Source organism: Liolophura sinensis, chromosome 11 (assembly GCF_032854445.1).
Source record: "Liolophura sinensis isolate JHLJ2023 chromosome 11, CUHK_Ljap_v2, whole genome shotgun sequence".
In the NCBI taxonomy this organism is placed as follows: domain Eukaryota; kingdom Metazoa; phylum Mollusca; class Polyplacophora; order Chitonida; family Chitonidae; genus Liolophura; species Liolophura sinensis.
This window is the reverse complement of record NC_088305.1, coordinates 16,292,272-16,314,109: the sequence shown is the minus strand read 5'-3', so window position 1 is coordinate 16,314,109 and position 21,838 is coordinate 16,292,272. Positions and strand designations below refer to the sequence as shown.

The following is a 21,838-nucleotide window of genomic DNA, read 5'->3' as shown; positions in this document are numbered from 1 at the left end:
TGTGTTGGTTACAAAAGCCCCCAACTTGTCTCATTCAAACCAGCCTGAACTTGCAAGACTTCTGAAGTGTAGATGAATTACGGAAATTATTTTAGGCATTCTTGTCTGGTGGATTCTGGAGGGATTTTGTCTGAGAACAGTTATGAATATAACTGACCAGTCTTCTTGGATTATGTCCAGACAGGTAATGCCTGGTCGGATGAACTGCCCATCAGCTTGAATGACTGCCATTGCCAATGGCCTGTGAGGGATATAGAGCTGCACAACAGCTGTGGTCAGTTCCCAAGCTTGACCACTCTGGGTCAGATATTATCTGTAGATGCAGGCATTTAAGTATGGCCACACAGGCATAATGACTGGACAAAAGGCTTGGTTTGTGATTATCAAGTGCTGTAGAGTGTAGAGCTAAGGGGCTGTTTGTCACTTTGTTCCTCAGCCTCCACCCCTTCCTCTTTAAAGCCCCTCTTCTAATATAAAACCAGAGGAGGTAATCCTTTCTGACAATACTTGGCCACTTGAAGTGTTTGATCTCTTAATGAAGTCTGTGAGTGAACTTCTGAATGATCGGTATACATACAACTGCAGAAATGAGACATGGTTTACGGCTAACTTTTTTGTACGTGTACACACTGACATTGTACGGGTACACACTGACATTGTACGTGCAGACACTGACAACTGACATTGTACATCTACACACTGACATTGTACGTGTAGACACTGACATTGTACGTGTACACACTGACATTGTACGGGTACACACTGACATTGTACGTGTAGACACTGACAACTGACATTGTACATCTACACACTGACATTGTACGTGTAGACACTGACATTGTACGTGTACACACTGACATTGTACGGGTACACACTGACATTGTACGTGTAGACACTGACAATTGACATTGCACATCTACACACTGACATTGTACGTGTAGACACTGACATTGTACGTGTACACACTGACATTGTACGTGTACACACTGACATCGTACGTGTAGACGCCAACATGGGGCATGTAGACACGGACATTGTATGTGTAGACGCCGACATGGGGCATGTAGACACCGACATTGTATATGTAGACAATGACATTGTACTCATAGACACCGACATTGTTCGTGTAGACAATGACATTGTACTCATAGACACCGACATTGTACTCATAGACATTAAAATGGTGCATGTAGACACAAACATTGTGCATGTACACACCGACATTGTACGTGTAGACACCGACATGGGCTATGTAGACACCGACATTGGGTGTCTAGACACCAACATGGTGTGTTGTTGTGAAGTGCTTCTTTAGCTGCTGAAATTTACATTGTTCACGGTACAGTACTGCCCGATCCTAACAATGTCCTCTACTGGTATTAACCACCCCTCCTACGCACACCTTGATCGGATGTCGGGGGATCCTACATGGATGATACGGCCATGATGGGTGGCCCATGTACGAATGTTGGCACTATCCTGATCGCATCATAAAGTGGATCTTGATCATCCAGTACATGTGGTCTCATTGATATGGCACTTTAGCTTTACCCACCTAGCCGCTAGCTGTAAACATGTCACAACGTATCTTCTGTTTACCTACCTGGTAAGGCAGATATAGTGACGGGACAAGTATGAGTGAATGGCTAGCTCTCACTCATTCAAGGCACTAAAAAGGTGAGCCAGCTCAGTGCATGCCTTTCCAGTTTCAATTTCCGGTTTCTCAACGAACTTTATCAGTGTCATTGGAAATGTAACTGCATTGCGGGAAAACGATGGCATAATTTCTTGCCAAAAGCTGTACTAACATTACAAATTATCCTTTCGTGATGCCTAAATTATCATATATAATTTCTGTTATAACTATACACTATATTTTGCACTAAGTAGTGAATAATTGCGGAAACAGGCGAAACTCGATTTGTGTATTATTATGATCGTGTGCAAATTAGTAACCACGCCGGGAACTTGACCGTTTGCGAATGTTCTATAACAAGTTTGGTTTTGAACAATGAGGCATTTGTTGTAAGTTAGATCAGTTTATGTGTGAATGTTAGTGTATGTCATAAAACCCTATGCGGATGATCGTCGGATCCTACGCGTATCATACGCGGATCCTACGCAGATTGTACGTCCATCTTGGCTGTATGACAGGCGTATGACATGAACATCTTCCCGTGATATTACGCCCTTCCTACGCATATGTTCTGACCCACATCCGTAGCAGATATATTGTTATGATGGAGCAGGTACTGTAGACTATAAAACACCATACCAGTAGAAAATGTGAAATATAGTCACGAGCATAACTTGTAGGTTATTTAACGTAGGCTTACATACTGATGGATACATGAACATCAACAGTCCTTGTTCTCATTAAGGTATTTGTACTGTACTATTTTTCAGGTAAATATTAAATGCGTGTAATCTTAAATTTAGTTGCTAGACAGTTAAGTTCTTGACAATTAATGCATACCGTATGCCAGCAGCCTGCGGAAGGTTTCCATCCACTATAATGCTGGCAGCTGTCGTATAAGTGAAATATTCTTGAGTACGGTGTAAAACACCAATCAAATAAATAAACGAATAAATTAATGCATACGATTGCTCTCAAAAGTTTTTGGTGGTTCTTAAATTTGGGCTTGAGTAACCTAAAAAACTACGTGACAATTTTTCTGATGTTCAGTCCATTGACTTGAGGGATATACGTGCATTAATTGGAATCTCAAGCATTGTTCTTTTCATTATAATTCTTGTGCTGTGCTACACCAGGAAAGTTTTGTATCTTAATCATATGCAAAATTATTATCCTTGTGATTGTCAATTCCCACAACAATCCGTTGGTCCTTAGGGAGTATAATAAAACACTAACTGGCTTTAAGGGGCTGTTTATCAATGATACTTTGATTTGCGTAACTAGTGAGATTCGCTACCTTGCGTGAACCAAGAGCCTGGAGCAGGTTAGCGTGAGCTTTGGTTTTGATGTGCAAGATTAAACTTAATATACTGAGATCAAATATTAAATTGAGATTATTTTTATCTTGAATAATTTAGTTGTAATTTATGCAAATGATGAAGTAATTTATGTATCAGGATTGTTATGAATCTATTGATCAGATGTTTTCGTAACAAGAGTCCTGATATTACCAGACATTTCACGGTGAAGAAGAAACAGAATTATTGGTACATGCACATTGTATTTCGCAATACTTTCTAGCCATAGTAATCAAGTTGTAATAAGTCATTTCCCCTACAAAAAATATAGGTGCTTTTAGAATTTCATTTTTTTTCCATGCTGAAATAGAGCTAATTACAACATACATTTCAGTGAATACAGACGAAAATCTTGCACTCAAATTATGCAAGAAATAAATCTGAAATGATGCACTTTCAGGTTATTTTTTTACATTTTGATTTTTGGAATAGTTGTCTGTACTTGCCTTTACAACAGGATATATGTGTAATTTTTGTAATGCCCTGGAATTGGCCATCCCAAGCAATGCAGTTTTGTTCCCACAATCAAATTATAAAAGTGCATAGATTACACTGGAAATTTTCCTACATATTCCTACACGAAATTGGTACCTGAACATGAAAGCCTAATTCCAAGCACATAAATGTGTATGTTTTTTCATCGGGATATAATTGAAACAAACCAGAACGTTTGGCTAATGATGTAAATGTTTATAAGGGTAACAGTTATGATTTACACATGCTTGTGTATGCCCTTTCAGGCCACATCCCTGGAGCAGTTGGATAACAAGTGTCGCCGTAGCGATGAACTTGGTTTCTATAGTTGTTACAAGAGACAAAAAGGTAAGAATCATGCAGTAAAATTTTGTTACATTTATTATGACCTATAGGGTTCGGACCTAGGTGTTTCTCCGTCAGGTGTCTTTTGCCCTCAAATTTAACCATCATTATACGTGCAAAATCAACAAATTTCCAATTCTTCAACTGTTCTCGCACATGTATATTACTAAGATTATAATCTCCGTTTTTCTTTTTATCCCACTTTTTCTACAAACTATTCCCGTCCAAAACCAGTCCAAGTGTTGTCCATTTTTGATCAAATGTAGTTTTACAGAAGCTCAGATCAAGTTTGAAAATCACTCCCTCCATGCATAAGTCTTCCGTATTTGGTGAATTCCATGGCTCTCATTGCTCGCCATGCAATAGCAGCTCCAAATAATTTCCAATTTTGGAAAACATTTTGCGTTCAGGTTTATTTTGTGTAACCATAGACATTTGAAAAGCAGTCCAATCTGTGCATTATAGTTTTGCATGTTTAATGAATGTCGTGATTTTCATTATGGTCATTGGGTTCCATTTGATTATTTCTCCAGCTGTTATTTGATTTTGATAAAATATTATGTTCAAATTCAGTTTTTGGCCCCTTTGATATGCTCCCTATAAAAATTTTTTGCATATTTAGCATATGATAGAAATTTTCTGAATTTGTTTGTTCCAGCTGCGGAGCAGTGCTGTAGTCAGGCAAACACACTAAACTGTAAAACAGCGTGTCATAATGTGTACCTTAATGACCGCATGTCGAGTCGCGACCAACAGGAAGTGGTCAGGAATCGCTGTGGCGAAGCGAGCCCCCTAGTGGTCAGATGTGTACAGAACCAAACCAGATCAAGCCCTGCCACAGACCCACAGAAAAGTAAGACCAATGTTTCGTTGCAGCATTTTTTGTGAGTGTAATTTCTGTCAACCTGTTTAGGAGGTTCAGAGGAGGCAAACATGTATACACAGTAAAAATTTATGCGCACGATGAGCTAGGCAGAAAGTCTCACCCACATTACTAAACTTCTGTCAACCTTGCACTACTGCTAAGCCCCTGCACAGTACCTGTTGGCTCATAACTGCATGATACTGTGTGGCAGTTGACTGCAGTACCTGCGTGAAGTTTCCACTTTTAATTTGTACTGAGCAGCTTCCACTCTGTACTTCTCAGTTTTTATGACATCCACCCCCCACCCCGTCTTAGTGAGGGGACATATAGCTATCGCTTTTTCCGTCTGTCCAGCTGTCCTACTTAAATTTGTGCAGAGCATGTCTTGACAGTTATTATAGGCATGGGATTCTAAAACTCACACAAGTGTGCAAAATGTTACAAAAGTGTGCACTGTTAGGTTGATTTTTCTCAGTTGGATCTATTCTAGTGTTATCTGCCGTTGCGCATATTTTCCGGGCCATTAATATTTCAGATGAAGTTTGTGTGAGCACTATCTTTGCTATTATTTGGCATAGGATCCTCAAAGTCACATCAGGTGTTTAAAATGACCCACAGTTGTGCATTGTTAGTTGTTGCATTTTTTCACATTTTCATTGGTTTAAGGTATTACCAGCCATCGTGCACATTTTTTCCGGTCTATTGACTAGCACTAGCAAATTTGTGCTAAACATATTTTGACTCCATGTATCATATGGCACATGCTTCAAATTGTGCAAGAAATGAATCTGAAATGATGCACTTTCAGGTTATTTTTTTACATTTTGATTTTTGGAATAGTTGTCTGTACTTGCCTACACAACATGTGTATAGGGATATCATATGTAATACATGTAGGATTCTCAGACTTACTCTGGGGGCCTCCGTGGCTCAGTCGGTCAGCGCACTAGCGCAGCGTAATGACCCAGGAGCCTCTCACCAATGCGGTTGATGTGAGTTCAAGACCTGCTCATGCTGGCTTTTTCTCCGGCCGTAAATGGGAAGCTCTGCAGCAAACTGCGGATGGTCATGGGCTCTGCCCGGTTTCCACCCACTATAATGCTGGCCGCCGTCGTATAAGTGAAACTATTCTTGGGTAAGGCGTAAAACACCAATCAAATAAATAAATAAATAAAACAAACTTACTCTGGACCCTCTGTGGCCGAGTGGTCTTAGACCTTTTCCTAGCAGTAGCTCCCACCAATGAGGTCCAGGCTAGAATCTAGCTCATGCTGTTTTCTCCCTCACTTTAAGTGGATAAGCAAGTGCCAAGGAAACTTTGCCAGGGGAGCATGGTTCCCTCTAGGCGCTATCGGGGTTCCTCTCACTATAATTCACTGGCTGCTGTCTTACTGGCTGAAATACTCCTAGGTACCCAAAACAAACAAGCAAGCAAGCAAGCAACCAAGTTACTATAACCAATCAACCAACCAGCCTATGGTGATGAATGCATATCTCATGCCGTGTATTTGTCCATGTTGTTGTAACTGTGAAGTATTTTTTTTTGTTTTCTTTCATTTGCATCTTATATAGGTTGTGTAGTTGCACTCCAGTACAATTAATTTCTTAAAACTATATGATAATTCTATGCCCTGGCTGATTGTTCTGTGTTTATATATTTTCTAGCGGGGAGCGGGGGACACATCTTTGAAATCACTGATTGCTGTTACCTTTCTCAGTATTACTGGATAGTTCTGAGCATTACAGTAACCATTCTCACAAGAATATGTATTCTTTGTGGAATATGTGCCTCAAAACTTGGTTGTTTGGAGTTCGGTGTTATCCATCATGCCCACCATGCATGTAGGACAAATAAAATCCTTGTCTAGTGTCACAGAAAGGAAGGGCATCCATTTATCTTGCACCCTGTCAGTGTTGTCACTTATGCCTAAGCCTCGTGTCAAGATGGTGGTTGTAGTCTGCATGAAGTCACTGTCAGTGTAGAACAGGGTTTTTTAACCTGAACTGCAAGCGATTGTTCCCTTATTAGTCTGACGCTCGTGCCACAGGAATACTTGACAGATCTCTCTACAAGTCATTTCCTTTACATCTGCAGAAGTAACACCTGTGGTTAATGCAATGAAAGATGGGGCTTTTTTTTATGGCAAAGTCATTAAATCATCAGAATGTGCCTAGCATTCACTTTTGATAGTTTTAAAGTCTTGTAATCCTTTAAACTTGAAGAATCTGCATTTCACTGCATGTTATTTATCACCTCGTCATCTTTTATTTAATTCTAAACCTACCCTCTCGGATAGCACAGTTGGTAGAGCATCTGCTTCGGGAGAGGTAGATCCAGTATTAATCCTGGGTCGACACGCCTAAGACTTTAGAGGAGTAAGTTGTAACTTCCTCGCTTGGCGTTCAGCATGAAGGGGATGGTGCAGTGACTGGTTGACCCGTATCAGTATAATGGCTTGGGCTGGGTGGCTTACTTGCCTTCGGTAAGTCATCTCAGTGAAGCAGCACTAGATAAAAGAATGGTGGAAATCTGTCCTGTAACATGGAGGTACATTACATGTACCCTAAAGATTCCTTCGTTGTCATATGACTGAAAAATTGTTGAGCACGACATTATACCCCAAGCACTCACTCACTCAATTCTAAACCCTCTTGAAGGGAAGAAAACCGTAAAAGTTAAGTCAGCATCAGGGGAAAGACCATAAAGATCGTTTTTCCACCATGCCAAGTGCAGTGTGATATTTTGATTGTACGGTGGGCTTAATGAACCATACTAATATGTACATGTATGTCGGTGTGGTGTCCAACACTAAAAGAGCTCGATTTCCACTGACTTGGATTTACCTAGTTGTATTTAGACATCAGCCATTTTGGAAAGAAAGCGATTTCGCAAAAAATAATTTCCTAAAACAAAGTGAAATAGCAAACACGATAATACACTTTAGTACACGAATTAGCTTTTACGTTATCTGTGAGAGTTGAAGAGTGTCCTGATATATAGACATGCTTTCCTTTTTTTTTTTTTTTGTCATTATATAATAATATCATTAATCGAGATGGTTCAGCTTCAACACAATTCAACACAAGAGTTGAAATATGTGTGTGAACCATGGCTCAGTTTTAGATGAAAGTTTAAAATTGTATGAAATGCAGTTTTTCTTCTTAACTTTCATTTGACTTGTCAAATTGAACAATTTGCTACGTCAATTTACACAGTCTTGGCAAAATCTCCTACACAACTACTCTATTAGACCCCAAAAATCATAAAAATAGTGCATATGATGCAAAAAAAGATGTTAATTTTGGTGCTAAAACCTTCATTATCCGGAGTGATATCATACATATTTCAACAAATCTCAGAACGATTTACGATAAACAAAATTCAGAATCACGAAAAATGAGGGAGATAATCATGCATGAAATATTTGATCAAACACACGCATAATCAACACAGGTGCTGAGTACTAGAATTGGATAAGCATTATATTTGACCTTGAAGGTCACCAAATTGGTGCATTTTTAAGGTGAATAAAGGCTATCATGAAATACTTTTGGTGCCAAAGCTTACTTTTTCCAGTATGTTATCTTTTACGCTCAACAGAAATCTCAGAAAAATGAACAACTTAGTCATGGACAAAATTGCACAAGTTCTGAATGCTTGCATTAGAAAGAGCTTGTTAGTGATATCTGAGACCCAAGTGTGAGTTTTAATTTCTACTGCGATGGAGTTTTAATAAATAACTTTTAATTATACCTGTAGTGTTTAAGTAGAACTGAATACTAATTATAATTTCTCTAAAACTGACCTCCTCATGCAAGTGATGCTGAACTCTATGGCATAGTCTATCAGTCCATGACCTCCTCATGCAAGTGATGCTGAACTCTTTGACATAGTCTGTCACTCCATGACCTCCTCATGGAAGTGATGCTGAACTCTTTGGCATATTCTGTCAGTCTATGACCTCCTCATGCAAGTGATGCTGAACTCTATGGCATAGTCTATCAGTCTATGACTTCCTCGTGCAAGTGATGCTGAACTCTATGATGTAGTATGTCACTCCATGACCTCCTCATGGAAGTGATGCTGAACTCTTTGATGTAGTTTGTCACTCCATGACCTCCTCATGCAAGTGATGCTGAACTCTTTGGCTTATTCTGTCAGTCTATGACTTCCTCATGCAAGTGATGCTGAACTCTTTGATGTAGTATGTCAGTCTATGACTTCCTCATGCAAGTGATGCTGAACTCTTCGATGTAGTCTGTCACTCCATGACCTCCTCATGCAAGTGATGCTGAACTCTTTGGTGTAGTCTGTCAGTCTATGACAAATCATTTTATTATTATCAAAAGGAGAGAAGATTAAAGAAAGATAACTTTGGCAAGCCCTTCATGTGTAACTCGAGGTAAGCGTGATGTCAGCCTCAGGCAGTTTTATGATAGCCTTTTATAGTGATCAGCATCAACAGTTTACCTTGTAAGACAGGTAAAGCTCTGAAGTCCAGCCGGGTGCTAACAATGACAACGTGAAAAAAACACCGACCTGGCACACCAGAATGGAAGCTGTCAGATTATACGGCCATATCCCTCACTTATACATAATGGCTGCTTGATTGGGGTATCGCAGCTTCTTTTTCCATCTTGATAAGCCAAGATTTATTAATGGAAATTCTCAGGTCAGCCATGCGTATAATGGAGGCTGGGCAGAAAAACGCTCCATACTGAATTGCGCTTACAGTGTCTCACACACAGTGTAAGCCATTCATCTGAATGTGTGTAGTGTTTTAAGCAAGGCAAATTACCACACAGTTATTGTGGCCTGATTGAGGTGGAAAAAAAAAAGGAGCAGAAATAGTCTTTGCCCTTGCAGGTGATATCTGGCAGTGGAATAAGGAGACCGCATAATTGGGCTCTTTTCACCTGGCTGTCTTCTCATGCTGTAAAGAAGATTAAATTCGTTGATGGTGTAGTTCGTTAAGTAGCTTATGGCGGAACTGGTTTTACAGGTAAAAACGCAGGTACGTTGAAAACATAAGGGAGCATTTCACCTGTTGATCACCAGCTCTCTTTTGTTAACAGTTTATGTGTATTAAGTTTTCTGTAATATGACATTTGCCCATGGTGTGAGAATGAGGAAATCCAGATCAAAATGAGAAATCATACTGATAGAAACGTGCCTTGTTTTAGGCCATTATTTTTTTTCCATAGTCTAGTTCTTTAGAAGTAATCCCCACTTTGCTTGAAGTGCAGAAGTTGAGCTAAGAATGTGCCGAATCTCTGTAGCTAAAACCTTCAAAATGAGTCACTTATTAATTTCATTCTTTCTGTTTTTAGTTATTTATGTATTTGGTGTTTTATGCCATATTCAAGAATATTTCACTTTAAACATGATGGTGGCCAGCAGCATTATGGTGGGAGCAAACCATAATGCTGACAGACCTTCCCACATACTGTTAATTTCTATTATTTTCTTGAATCCTGGCATGGATTTGGATATATAGAAATTGAGGAGAAGGTTTTTTTTATCAACAATGATCGAGGTACCCCATTTAGTTAACTGATCCTTCAATGGGACTTTTACGTAAGAAATCTGTGTTTGTTTTGCCATCCTGTTATGACACACGCGTGGCAGCTGATCACCACATCTGGTCGGGAATAACTGGAAGCCCCTGTTGTTCTGAGTCAAGTAAACAATGGCTTCTGTGGGAGCTGGAAGGAATGCTTACTATAACTCCAGCATGAATCCCAGATCACTCGGTATTTTTATACCACATTTGATATCCATAAAAAGGAGTGACTCTTGTGCATGCTGTCGTACAGTAGATGCCTGGCCGCAATTTTCCCTGAATAAAACAATAGTAAAGGCCACTGAGGTGAACAAGTTGGCCTGCAGCAAGGATGTCCCATGGGCTCCCTTCTTTTCCACACATATGGTTTATTATTTTTAATATGATGATAGCATTCGGAGCATTCCTGCATAAAACAGATGATTAATGGTGAAACATTCTTAACTCCATGTAGACGTTTTTTTCCAGACTAATTCTTATAAATGTAGCTCTTGACCCAGTCAAAAAAATAAAAGACTTGTTTCTTTGTGATTTTTACTTGCACTATTCACTTTTCCTTTACATTTTTAAATGCATTTTTCAACTTTGAGTTTGAAGAGATTTGCAGTTTTTCCATCATGCAATATATACATTTGTGTGTATGTTGGTTTTGTGGTCAGAATTTATTATATGCATGATTTGTGGAATGGTATTCATGGTGACTGAAGCTCACATCTGATGTTCTCGCTGGACACTGTAACATTTTGGTGACTCATAAGATAGGGACAATCTTACAGGCCATATGTCAGAACAGGAAGTGTTGTAGCCATGTGCAGGAGATGGTGAAATATGGTTGATTAGAACATGTGCTACACAAACAATGCCACCAGTTCATTGATTGCTGCTGAAACCAGCTTTTCTTCCATTTTTTAATGTTTTTTTTGTTGACTTCAGTGTATGTCTGGAAGGTTTAAATCATAAATATCATGTAAATGATAACTTTGGGGTAGTACATATTTCTAACCAGTGACTGGATCAACTTACAGATTAAACATTCAAGGGCCATGGTTAAATATAACTTGCATGTTACAAGTGACTTGTTACAAGTGACTTGCACGTTACAAGTGGGTTCCAAAAGTTTTACCTTAAAGCTATGACTTGACCTATTCATTAAGTGGGGGCCTCCGTGGCTCAGTTGGTTAGCACGCTAGCGCAGCGTAATGACCCAGGAGCCTCTCACCAATGGGGTTGCTGTGAGTTTAAGTCCAGCTTTAACCATCTGTTGTTTTCACCTTGTTCTCGCCACGATGTGGCTGAAATATTGCCGATGTGGCGTTAAGCCATAATCATTCATTCATTCATTCATTCATTCATTAAGTCCAGCTCATGCTGGCTTCCTCTCCAGCCATAAGTGGGAAGGTCTTTCAGCAACCTGCGGATGGTCGTGGGTTTCCCCCAGGCTCTGCTCGGTTTCCACCCACCATAATGTTTGCCGCCATCGTATAAGTGATATATTCTTGAGTACGGCGTAAAACACCAATCAAATAAATAAATAAATAAATTTCATTAAGTGACCTTCCAGTGTCCTGCTTGAAAGCTGTTTGGATAACGTTGCATGGTACATGTACATGTATGATCAGTTTTTAGTACGGTTTCATGATTTGCACATGTATTTTCGTGGAACACAGATACGAGTGTAATAATTATTCTGCATCTGCTCGTGGTAATGATAATTATGGGGAATATTTTGATTATGAATAATTTTTATGTCTTTTCCAATCAGTAGCAGTCAGTCTTCCTATATTATCTGAAAAAAGTTGGAAGTAACACAATTCTTTGAAAAAGTCAACACATACGAACAGGGAAGTATGGCTGTAAATATAACTTAAAGCATAATTCAAAATATTTTGATAACTAAAATGCATTGTTAGGGGCATGTATGCAGTTTCAAATGAGTGATAAGATCATCTGTCTATGCAGATCGTACATCATGACCAGTGACAGAAGTCATGCATTCTCTATATACTAAAATTTTTTGAGGATTTTCAAACAGAATTTTGCAGTTTTGGTTAGTAAAAGGTACATGCTCCCTATAGAACGTGCGTCGCTCTCAGCCTTTCTCTTTACGCCACTTCCACCCACAAACAGGCTTGACTTTTGGATCCTGTGAGGCGCACGTAGGCTAGTTAAGGCTTAGCCTCATCACTTGTGTCCTTCCACGGAACTATTTAATCAGCAATAAAATTGCTTTAGGTGTTGGTGAAAATCATGTTCTAGGTACTCTGAATAAAGAGAAGGCATGTGCGTAAAGTATTATTAGAGATGAAAGTTCGGGTGGATTCTTTGGGTTTTGGAATGTCACATCCTGTCTCATCAACGTGACCCTAGTGACCTCGATGTTCAAGATTTCTGTACAAGATTTGCTATTGGTGGCAGTGATGAAAAACGAAAGCTAGAGAGTGGTGCATGCGCTGTAAAGAGTATAGTAAAGAGTTAGGGAGATTTTTAAAATGTTTACACTGGAGAAAAGAGACCCACTTCAAACTGCTAAACGAATAAAACTTGAGATCTGTCATAATTAAACATTAATTTTCTGCTCTGAAAAATCTCAAATAGCAGTGTTGAAATGAATCCAAATGGACGTATATACTGCAGTAAAGTATTGCCCTTGTGTTAGTCAGAAAATAGCCCGAATCCATTTATCTTATTTGAAGAGCACATGTCAGATATCATTAAGTATGCGCATGTTTTTTTTTAATGTGTGTTTGTGCCATATGCAATATGTTTTACATGTGTTTAGCCCGAAACAGTAGCTCACTTAAACCTTATCAGTGGAACATAAAGTTTTTAAAAAGTCGTGTATCTTTTAGGAAGCCATTTTATACCATTTTACGTGTGATATATCTGTGTGACACACAAGGTGTATCATGTGGATTATAGCATGATACTTAGCGAAGCGCTGTATCTCCAGATTTGTTCAGGAATTAATCCAGGTGTTTTCAGGATATGTCCCCCTTCTGTTAGCCATCAGATTGTGTTACGTGTACCATTCTGTATGCCTTTATTCCTGTTCGTACTGTCATGTGGAGTGATTGTTGTTTGCTATTTCTGAGAGTAATGTTTCGCCATAGTTTCACCCCTGGATATTGGAGGCGAGCGGTGTTTCCTAGGGCAAAGGATCCCTAAAGCAGGGTCCATCCTTCGAAGAATTGGTCCCTCTAACCATGATTGATGGAAAATTTAGAAGGTTATACTTTCCCCCACACCCCTCCCACTACCCCTTCATCCATTCAACTGGTTTGGAAGAATGACACACTGTGAGATGACATTTTGGAAATTTGCTTGAAGCTACAAGGGTTTTTGAATTAAGAATATTAGGGGTGATATTGGTGTAGAGATAAGGTTCATTTGAACTGGCCACTTTAGTGCCCATTCTCCACTGAACAAACAACCCAAGGGCCATCCTACATGCACCAGGCTTGTTTATTTAGCTGGATGACCCATGTCGTTTTTTGTCGGCTCCTCCTAAACCCAAGGGTCAGTCTTGAATTTCATCTCTGTTATTTTACGCGTTTTCTCTCACAATATCTGAATGAAAGGATTTTGCCGAAAGTGATAACTTTTCCTTATATTTGACACCTTTTCTGTCAGTCTCCTTGAAAGTCTGCAGTAATTTATGATCTGTAATTTCAGGCCAACCCCCCCCCCCCCCCCCCCTCGTCCGCCTACTTACTTCCAAAACACACAAGTACAAGTTCATTCATTAAAGCTGATCTAGTTTTTCTATAACTGATAAAAAGTTTTTCTATAACCGATTTTCTCTTAAAACAACTAAGTTCATGTTTATTAAGTTGTTCCACTAAAATTGATTATCTGTCAAAGAAATTTTCCTGGGAAAAGAGTCTGAATTACTGTATTTCACCAGATGTTTAGCCTTTTTCAAGTGCCACATTTTGTTTGATTCTGATTGGTTCTTACACCTTATTGGCTGCTTGAGAGCTCTTAATATAGCAAAGTTTGATTGATTAATTTTATTAGAAAAACTTAAGAGTTGGGATCAAAGTATCATTGTAAAGGCCTTTATGTACTTCTGAAAGTATATATTACATGCTGAACTTTTGGTGGAATTGTCATTATTTATCAACAAGACTTTGGGGTACTACAAAATTTAGAGTTGTATGTGTCCAGCAAGAGTGAACTATTCCATGCCTCTTTGTTCCCCTTTCCACTGATCTGTCCAGCATCACATCCCAAACCCCCACCCCACCCTTGCCCCCTGGCCTTCCTAGGACAGATGCTGTTCGCCTTGATCCTTAGTTATCTACTGCCAGTGGCCAACAGCAAGAGATACATGTACATAGGCCTATCCTGCAGTGATGGGAAAGCTGTAAAGTACTCTTCAGGGGAACAACTCTCTCTCAGGATCCCCCTCTGGGGAAAGGGTATCACATGACCCGATTAACACATAAACAATAACCATTGGCTGAGAAACAGAAGGAGTCGGGCACAGGTGTTGGCCAAGGCCTGCTGAGGGCGCTTTGTAGTTCTTCTTGCAGGCTTGCTTCGTATGTTCCTAAACCCTCTCCACCCTCCATCTCGCCTCCTTATGTTACTTATATTTCATAATGATGTATATGGTTCACAGCTTCTGGTATCAGTTATATGGTGTTGGCTGCAGTTATTGGACCCTCGGGAAGCCTGAAAACTTGCTGCTAAGAGATAGTCCACCTGTGCAACATGAAGGTGCAGGATAACAGTGTCTGCTGGCATTTGTGATCTGTGGGTCGGTCAGGTCTGATGGTCTGTCAGTCATAATTTTGACGTCCTTATCTTTTATGACTGGGCCGTTCACCTGACGAAGGACCTGTATTTAAGATGACATGGATTTCAAATTGTGCATTGACACAGACATATGTGTATTTACTGCAAATTCAGATTTTTAAAAATTGAAAACAACTGTTATTTATTGTTAACAATCATGTTGTTATTGGTTAACCAATCAGCAGTTTAAAGAAATGCATGTGTAACTTAGGCATTTCTCACATATACATGTTTGTAGTGAATCCAAACTCTGAAAAGGAGGCCTCGATCTGTGGTTGAATGGTTAGACTGCTAGGGCAGCACATTGGAGCCAGGAGCCTCTCAACAATGGGGTCGCTATGAGCTCAAGTCCAGCTTGTGATATTTCCTCTCTGGTCTTACGTGGGAAGGTCTGACAGCAACCTGCGAATGGTTGTGTGTTCCCCTGGGCTCTCCCAAGGTTCTTTCTGCCATGATGCTGGCCAACATCTTATAAGTGAAATATTCTTGAGTATGGTGTAAAACACCAATCAAATAAATAACAAAACACTAAAAGCATACATTTCTTCTTAAAGCAACTCTCTGCTTTTGCCCTGAAGTATTTCACAGCCAGCATTATGAAGTAATCTCTTCCATGTAGCAAAGGCTGTGACCTTCAGAGGGGTTATATGTTAAGAATTACTTTTGAGCTGTGAATACTTCCCAGTATGTATTTGTTATTTGTGTATTAATACTCCAAAATAGGCCAAATGTTTGCCACAAAAATGTACAAAAATACATGTCAGAACTAAACATGCCCAGTTGAATCTAGAATGAAGCAAAGGATGTGTTTGTTAAGAAGGAATATGCTTTGTCTACTTTTTCAACAAAGGCTGTTTGTTGTTGTTGTTGTTGATCCTCCATGATTTTGCTTTTGACATAAGCATGAATTCTATGTTGCGGAATGTTTCGCCCTGCTGAATGCTTAAATCGGATATGACGTTGATCCTGTGTCTAATGAATCACCTTTAGCTGTTCACCTTTGACCTGACAGAGGTCAGAAAACTGCATTAACACCTGTGATGGAATTCATTTGGTCAACGCCTTAAATTTCAGGCATGTGCTCTTCAGGTGGAGGTGATGAAGTTGTGCTGCATTTAATTTGGTTTAATGGCTGGTACAGTTATTCAAGGCTGCCAGCGTGAAATCAAATGTATGGTGATTTTGTGATTTTAAAGTCAAAGTTGTGGAAATAGCATTTTTGTCACACCAGGATCATGTGGTGGAATAAACAGCAGGATTTGATCAAAGTCTTAAATTTTACGGGTATACTGGCTGTTCCTCATTGAACAATTCTATGTCGCACAGGAAGCAACAGGATCACAGTCTTCTGCTGTCATTTAATTGGCTGTGTTGTCAATCCATCTCATACCAGAGGCATACTCTATTTGGCATCATTCAGAAATTTAAAGGGAAATGTTCGAAATTTGTGAAATAAAACAAAAGTTTACTAAGGAGATATGGTATTAAGTGCGAGCGAAAAAAGAACCATGTTAGCAGATTAAGGACGTGCTTTGAAATCAGAATATTTTGAAAGCTATTATCATGAAATATATCCAACAAATTGTGATTTACACACTGTTTGAGTTGTTCTAATTACTCCTTGTTTCAGTAGATATACATGTATGTAGATTGTCTGGATTAACATACATGAACTCCGACAATGTTGGACTCATCCTAGCTTTCGTGATTCCTCAGCAAAATACAGTCTGTAAGGAAAAATGTCTGTTAATTATGTGATGTTGTACACTGCTCATTTAACTAAAAACATAGAGATTTATGTAGGATTTTATTGATTTATTTCATTGGTGTTTTATGCCATACTCAAAAATATGGCCACCAGCATTTGGCGGGGGAAATGAACAGAAATTACTTACGGCCAGACGTAGCTTTAAAATTTAAAACAGAAAAGAGCTGATCACGAAACCAAAGCTATGGTTCTAAATGTGAGGTATTCTGTCAAAGAAACATCCAGGGTGGACTCCTAGATACAAGGAATAGCAAAAAGTGTGAATTTTCTCTTTCTGTGATTTTATTATTTGGTTGGCCTCAGTATTCAGTCTTTACGGAAGCCCCCCATGAGTATGTACAAGTCTCTGATTCGGATGGTAAAAGAATGTTAAGATTTTCTGGAATTTTCCAGGATCAGCATCCAAAAATGTTTAATGAATGTATAAAGACATTTGTACTTTAGTTGTTTAAAAAAAAACTCTCACCCTTGTCTTTGCCTCAGAGCTGTTAGCATCATTTTATGAAAGTTTTACACCTGTGCCGAAACACGAAATGTAGATCTCCTATACCTGTGCAGGGCTTCACACCTGAGGTGAAACAAGGAAACTAGCACGCACGTCTGAGTGCCAGTTCTGACAGCCCCACTTGTTGTCTGCCCACCCACTGGCTGGCCAGTGTGTTGACACAGAATTTGTCAGTTTGTTGTGAAACATGTTATAGGGATTGGCATAAGATGAAGTTAGGCTGTAGATTGGCTCTGTTGACACATGTGACTCTCGACAGTTCAAACAGTTCAAACATGACTAGGCTTCTTTATATTCGTGTGGCTGCTGAGGGACACCTTGTAGTTGTGGCCAGTATCAAACAGGCAATACCAGAGACTTTTTTGCAAAAGAAATCAGTATTCACCACTCAAGTCAAATTTTCTCCGTTTGATAGGAATAGCTTAAAGTACTAGGTGGTATTTCAGAAAATGGCTGTTTGCAAGTTTTGAGGTTAGAGTGGTATAAGCTTGTTGAAGAACTGTCTTTTCGTTTTGTAAGCATAATTAGAAATGTTATGTATTTTTTTAAAAATCCATTCACAGGTATCTTTCAAAATCTTGACCCTAATGAAATACAACAGATGCCTTCGTTTGAACCCCTCTGCTGAAACACTTGACTTCTTTCAAAATCATCAAACATTTCTGCGATTCTCAAAGGCTAATGTTATGATTTTTCACATTCGATTGGCTGGAAAATATTTGTTGATCATGATCATGAAGTAACCTAAATACTGCATGCTTTAATTGGTGAGGTTCCACTTTTCATAGTTTATCGCCTCAGAAACTAATCTCACGTTATGTCATAGTCACTGTCGTATAACAAGGGAGGTAATTCAAAGCAGGTCTGTTGGATTTGCACGAATGAATGTTTTTTGCCTAAAAATCACCTGTATGTAAAAATGCACTTTCAGAAGAAAACGATATTTTTGTTGCCAACACCTAAGTTGTTCTGACGAGAAATTGATCATACTTCACAAAAAATCCTTAAGTGGTTCTATAATATGAATGAATCAATTAGAGTCAAGCAAAATGTGTCACTTAAAAACTGCTAGACTTTGGCTAAAATACAGTGTATCTGTATTCTCCCATTATGAGTAATAATTTTAAGTATACCTTCAATTATACAAGCAAATTAACCAACAGCAAACTGGTGACAGTTACAAGTAAACAGGATTGATTGGCAAATATTGTTTAATTGCCTTTCAGGTCTACCATGCTGTGATAGGGCAGAGTCTAAGAAGTGTCAATCAAAGTGTCGTTCCATCCTGGTTACCTTGGCGACAGAGCAGGAGATCATGGATGAGTTAATCCAAAGCTGTGGATCCCCATCTCCGATAGTAAGCTCAGTTTTGCATGCTAGGGGGGTCCCTCAAAGGAGCTCCGGGGGGGGGGGGGGGCTTCAAAGGAGCTCCATGGGGGGGGGCTTCATAGGATCTCCATGGGGGGGGGGCTTCATAGGAGCCCCAAGGGGTCTTCAAAAGAGCTCCAGGGAAGCTTCCAGAGAGTTCCAGAGGAGCTTTCAGGGAGCTCCAGAGGGGCTTCAAAGGAGAACTGTAGGGGCTTCCAGGGAGAACCAATAGGGGCTTCAAGGGAGCTACAGAGGGGCTTCCAGGGAGAACCAGAGGGGCTTCCAGGGAGAACCAGAGGAGCTTTCAGGGAGCTCCAGAGGGGCTTCCAGGGAGAACCAGAGGGGCTTCCAGGGAGAACTCCTGTCGAGCTAGGCGATTACAACGATTGCAGATGATTTCAAAAAACTGACTGATCCGGGGTTATTATTGTTTGTAATAATTTCTTTTAATATGTTTTTTAAATATAATTAAGTAAAATAATTGTAATTTATTTACTTTTTTTGCATGACATTTTACATACTGGTTTATGGTTTCACCTATAAGACAGCTGGTGAATTCTTATACGTGGATTAACAGAGCCAATACTTTATTGATGAGCTACTGAAGTACTGTCTTTGGCCTAATATTTCAACCAGGAATGTAGGCTCATTTTGATGACTGATTATGAGAATTTTATTCATCTTAAAAAGATCTTTTTATTTATTTATTTGATTGGTGTTTTACGCCGTACTCAAGGATATTTCACTTACACGACGGCGGCCAGCATTATGGTGGGTGAAAACCGGGCGCAGCCTGGGGGAAACCTACGACCATCCGCAGGTTGCTGGCAGACCTTCCCACGTACAGCCGGAGAGGAAGCCAGCATGAGCTGGACTTGAACTCACAGCGACCGCATTGGTGAGAGACTCCCGGGCCATTACGCTGCGCTAGCGCGCTAACCAACTGAGTCACGGACCCCCAAGATGTTTTTAGGTTTGTTTGTAAGGCAGGATGATATCCTAAAGGGAAATGTGTGTTTTGGCACCAAAAGTAATATTTGATGGCATTGACTGTATTTTTCTTAGGCAAATCACTAGGGAAGATACAGTATTTTACTATAAAGGAGTAAAAAAAGAGGTGTAATTTTAAAACTGCTTTTTCTGTTGCCAGGATCCCATGTGGCAGTGTTTCTTGTCTCGGTCAGAAAGAGGTGGACCACCTGTAAATACAACAAAGATTGTCATAGATGGGGTCAAACTTCAGTGTTGTTCTAAAGCCTCGGACAGCAAGTGTCGCAATTTGTGTGTGCAGGTTGGCATTCTTTGACATTCAAAATGTTTGAATTGAAGACGTTGAAAATTTATTTACATATAATTGTTGTTTAAAACTATACTCAAGAACTTTTCACTCGTACAAGTATATGGCAATCTTTTGTGACAAAAGTTTTGGGAACTTTCCATGTGGATGCTCTTACATACATACTGTAAATGCCTTTTTATTCAGGGCATAAACTTTCACGGATTTGGTAAGAAGACACGTTCGCAGGAATCAGATTTCTCAGATCTGAGCAGAATTTTTGGACAACTGATAAACGAAAATCAAACTTCAATACAGAAACGTCAAGTAATAAAACAACTCAAGTATTCAAGTGTTATCATTTAAACTTGGGAAGGTCTTCCAGCAACCTGCGGATGGTTGTGGGTTACCCCCGGGCTCTGCCCGGTTTCCTCCCACCATAATGCTGGCCGCCGTCGTATAAGTGAAATATTCTTGAGTACGGTGTAAAAACACCAATCAAATAAATAAATAAATCAAAGAAACAAGTAATAAAACAACTCAGGCATTCAAGTAACAAGGACAGTAATCCTCTTAAGCTTTTAATCTTTTGAAGACTGTTAATCTTATTGAGATGAAGCCCTTACCTCCTGTGTTAGGAAATATTTGTGTCACTCACTCTGGAGATGACGAAGGATTAAATGTGATATAAATAAATCCCACTGGTTAATTCTCAATGCATCAGCAGTGTGAGGTAAAACTTTGAGTGAACTTTGACAGATTTTGAGTAAATTTCTCAGAAATCAGTATTATGAAAAGGAAGTTTGAAGTGCGGAAACCCCCGAGCGATGTATCGGGTGTGTCGGAAATGTGATCTGACTGAAAGGCAAGTGCCGTCAATAAAAAAACAGCCTCTCCCATCGTATGCATATCATATCACGTACACACGCCCAATAAAAATTATCGATTTGTATGTCTCTAACCCGCGGCAGTAAATCAACAAAAACAGCAGTGTCGCATTGTGGCGATACTTAGACGGAACTAATCCTCCTTAAAAGAAAGCAAGATTAACTGAGGATCAATTAAGCAGGATTTTGTGAAATTAACATGTTTAAAAAAGTATGAGAACTGTAGTGCTTGTTAACGAATTTATAACTGTAATGCATGCTACATTAATAAATTACTTACATGGGTTTTATATTTGATGGCATTTAGTTTCTCGGAAATGTGTTTGCCGCGAAATCCACGAATGTTAGTACCCACGCGAATAAAAAGGCAATTTACTATATATATTTATATAAATCGAGTGGGCATAAAAAAATGGGCCGACACTCAATATCTCTGAAAACCCTCTTGCGTCCGCATCTAAAAATTTACGCACTCAAAAGCCATTATGTCCCTAAGTATACAGACCAGATTTCAATTTCATCCTTTAATATTTCTGTTCATGGGACCAGAATCAAAATAGAGTCAAAAACGCATGGTCCGGACACATCAAAATGATGTTCTACCTTGTTTTACTTGAAAAGGTGATCAATTCCTTGTCCACCGCAGAGAAGACCATCTTGATTCAGCAAAACTTGTGCCTATCTGGCAGAAGGTTTTCTCTAACACAGGTGCAGACTGCGATCTACTCATGACACCTGACAGGTGATGCAGTGTGGGTCACCGGAACGTGCGTTTTTTGAGGCTATTTTTTCATTTTAACCCTGTGACTACTCAAGCTATGACTTTGAAAATTGGTCAGCATATTAACAAAATCATGCCATTTGAATGTCTAACACTTGAATGGGTTTGAGCAAAGGATAATGGAGCAATGCAGCAACAAAGTACGGCCCATTTTTTATGCCCACCAGATATATATATGTGTGTGTGTGTGGCACACTATATATTATTGGAA

At 39.4% G+C, this 21,838-nt stretch overlaps 1 protein-coding gene across 1 annotated transcript in view; it reads left to right on the top strand.

The window, feature by feature from the left end:
* LOC135478120 (reversion-inducing cysteine-rich protein with Kazal motifs-like) overlaps nucleotides 1-21,838 on the top strand; it is a 100,257-nt gene that overhangs the window by 55,267 nt on the left and 23,152 nt on the right. The window contains exons 6-9 of the mRNA XM_064758392.1: nucleotides 3,735-3,816; nucleotides 4,472-4,666; nucleotides 18,542-18,672; nucleotides 19,834-19,974. Of these exons, the coding sequence (XP_064614462.1) occupies nucleotides 3,735-3,816; nucleotides 4,472-4,666; nucleotides 18,542-18,672; nucleotides 19,834-19,974 (549 nt within the window). The remainder of the gene's footprint in view (nucleotides 1-3,734; nucleotides 3,817-4,471; nucleotides 4,667-18,541; nucleotides 18,673-19,833; nucleotides 19,975-21,838) is intronic.